General features: G+C 42.8%; 2 protein-coding genes across 2 annotated transcripts; both read right to left on the bottom strand.

Moving 5' to 3' along the window:
* Positions 1-940: 940 nt before the first annotated feature.
* Positions 941-1,585, bottom strand: LOC132050760 (uncharacterized). The gene is made up of 2 exons (XM_059442124.1): positions 1,513-1,585; positions 941-1,446 (listed from the first exon to the last, which is right to left on the bottom strand). Exons 1-2 carry the CDS (start codon positions 1,583-1,585, stop codon positions 941-943), a joined length of 579 nt encoding a protein of 192 aa, XP_059298107.1.
* Positions 1,586-1,587: 2 nt separating this feature from the next.
* Positions 1,588-2,106, bottom strand: LOC132050759 (uncharacterized). Its single transcript, XM_059442123.1, has one exon. It carries the CDS (start codon positions 2,104-2,106, stop codon positions 1,588-1,590), a length of 519 nt encoding a protein of 172 aa, XP_059298106.1.
* Positions 2,107-2,765: the final 659 nt, after the last annotated feature.

Below are 2,765 nucleotides of genomic sequence, written 5' to 3'. Positions count from 1 at the left end.
ATATTCCACTAGATTTCTCTTTAACTTGCATTCCTTATATCTCATTGTTTCGGTCTTTGATATATATTACCAAAGAGTAAAAAAGGATTAATTAAATGCCTTTTTGTATGAAGTATTAGGTAAATGCAAATGATGCTCTAACATATAATTAAACTTATTTGCACTCCAAGTACTCTTTCTTGGTCCTACTCAGCTTGAACCCTTTAGACTCCAGAGTCTGTCTCCAACCCTCCAGCTTAGCGTTAACTTCGCTACGAGTCGCGTCGATCAGGACTATGTCATCTGCGAAAAGCATACACCATGGCACCTCACCTTGAATTTGCCGCGTCAATCCATCCATCACCAAGGCAAATAAAAACGGACTAAGAGTTGATCCTTGATGCAACCCCATCACAACTTGGAAGTGCTCTGAGTCTCCTCCTACCGTCATTACCCTGGGCTTGGCTCCCTCATACATGTCCTTGATCACCCTAATGTACGCCATAGGTACACCTTAGCCTCCAAGCATCTCCATAGTATCTCCTTTGGAACTTTGTCGTAAGCCTTTTCTAGGTCGATGAATACCATGTGTAAGTCCCTCTTCTCTCTCCCTATACTACTCCACCGCTCTTACAAGATGGATGGCTTCTGTAGTTGAGCGTCCCGGCATGAATCCGAACTAGTTCTCTGAAATAGACATGCCTCTCCTCACCCTTATCTCCACCACCCTTTTCCACACTTTCATAGTACGGCTTAGCAGCTTGATACCTCTATAGTTGTTGCAACTCTGGATATCGCCCTTGTTCTTGTATAGAGGGATCATTACACTCGACCTCCATTCTTCGAGCATCATTGTCGTCTTAAAGATGACATTAAACAACCTAGTCAGCCACTCCAAACCTGCCGAGCCCGCACTCTACTAAAATTCCCCAGGAATCTCGTCAGGTCCGATCGCTCTTCCCTAGTGCATCCTACGAAAAACACCCTTAACCTCCTCAAACTTAATACTCCTGCAATACCCAAAATCGCGATGCCTTCCTGTATGTTCTAAATATCCCAACACAATATCCCTGTCCCCTTCTTTATTCAAGAGTTTGTGGAAGTATGATTGCCATCTCCGTCTAATGAGAGCCTCCTCTACCAATACTTTGCCATGCTTGTCCTTGATGCACTTCACTTGATCCACATCACGTTCCCTCCTTTCCCTTTCCTTGGCTAGCCTGAACAATTTCTTATCCCCGCCTTTTTCCTCTAGTTCAACATAAAGGCGTTCAAAAGCTGCCGTTTTTACCAACGAAACCACCAACTTCGCCTCCTTCCTCGCCATCTTATAAAGTTCCCTATTTGTCCACTTCTCCACCTCATTCTTGCTTTCTATCAACTTCGCATACGCCACCTTCTTTGTTTCCACCTTCCATTGAACTTCTCCATTCCAGCACCAATCCCTTCGATGCCCACCATGACTACCTGTTGAGACCCCCAACACTTCTCTAGCTACTACCCTAATGCAACTAGCCGTCCTATCCTACATACTGGTCGCATCCCCACTACTATCCCAGGCCCTCATAGCCTTCAATTTCTTTCCCATCTCCAGGGCACTACTCATGGTCAAACTCCCCCATCTGATCCTAGGCCAGTCATCCACGACCTCTTCTTTCTCGTCATTTTGATCCCTAAATCCATCACCAAGAGCTTATGTCGGGTTGTAAGGTTGTCGCTCGGGATGACCTTACTGTCTTTGCACAGACCTTTATCGTCCTTCTTAAGGAGTAAAAATTCTATCTGAGTCTTAGCCACCAAACTACGGAAGGTTACCAAGTGCTTCTCCTTCTTTGGAAAACTCGAATTGGCTATCGCCAACCCAAAAGCTCTTGCGAAATCCAAAAGTGAGACTCCTCCTCCATTCCTGTCCCCGAAGCCAAAACCTCCATGCACATCATCATAACCCCCCGAAATAGGACCGACGTGCCCATTGAAATCACCTCCCACGAATAGCTTCCCAGTAGGTGAAATGCCTCCCACTAACTCGTCCAAATCCTCCCAAAAGCGCCTCTTCTCCTCCTCGCCTAAGCCCGCTTGCGGCGCATACGCACTAATAATGTTTAAAGTGAACCCTTCAATGACCATCGTAATCGACATCATCCTATCAGTGACCCTCCTAACCTCTACCACCTGATCCCTTAATTCACTATCTACTAAAATGCCTACCCCATTCCTACACTTCGACCTACCAGAGAACCAAATTAAAGCTTATACCCGTCTAACTCCTTAGCTTTAGGACCTACCCATTTGGTCTCTTGAACAGAAGCTATATTAATCTTCCTCTTCTTAAGAATCTTAACTAGCTCTATGGACTTCCCCGTTAACGTCCCAATGTTCCAAGAACCTACTCTCAGCCTAGACGCTCCTCTAACCCACTTACCCCTCCTAACCCTCGCATATAATATTGAAATAACAATCATAAAAAATAGCATTATATTTTTGTTATAAATTCATAAAAGTATTATTCTACTTATAATGTTAATAAACTTAAAATAAGAATCTATAAATACCTAGATTAAATAAATAAATATTATATATAATATAAAAATGTATTACATAAATGGAGGATAGAAAAAAAAAATAAGGGTGATATAGTCATTGCATAGGATAAAGGGGGAAGAGTGTCTATTGTTCAAAGTTGAGGGGGAGTTTGATTTTCAAAGCAAAGTTGAGGGTGTAAATGATTTTCACCCTTTTTTATTGGGAAAGTTATTATACATTTGACCACTCAGCCAAAAATAATT

Source organism: Lycium ferocissimum, chromosome 3, assembly GCF_029784015.1.
Source record: "Lycium ferocissimum isolate CSIRO_LF1 chromosome 3, AGI_CSIRO_Lferr_CH_V1, whole genome shotgun sequence".
Lineage (NCBI taxonomy): Eukaryota > Viridiplantae > Streptophyta > Magnoliopsida > Solanales > Solanaceae > Lycium > Lycium ferocissimum.
The sequence above is the reverse complement of the archived record's forward strand: the minus strand, read 5'-3'. Positions and strand labels throughout refer to the sequence as shown.

Excerpts from the sequence above, each read along its gene's own strand:
- LOC132050759 (XM_059442123.1), bottom strand. The coding sequence starts at position 2,106 with ATGGTCATTGAAGGGTTCACTTTAAACATTATTAGTGCGTATGCGCCG.
- LOC132050760 (XM_059442124.1), bottom strand. The coding sequence starts at position 1,585 with ATGAGTAGTGCCCTGGAGATGGGAAAGAAATTGAAGGCTATGAGGGCC. Across the intron at positions 1,447-1,512 it reads TAGTAGTGGGGATGCGACCA|GTAGTCATGGTGGGCATCGA; the intron begins GTATGTAGGATA and ends GGGTCTCAACAG.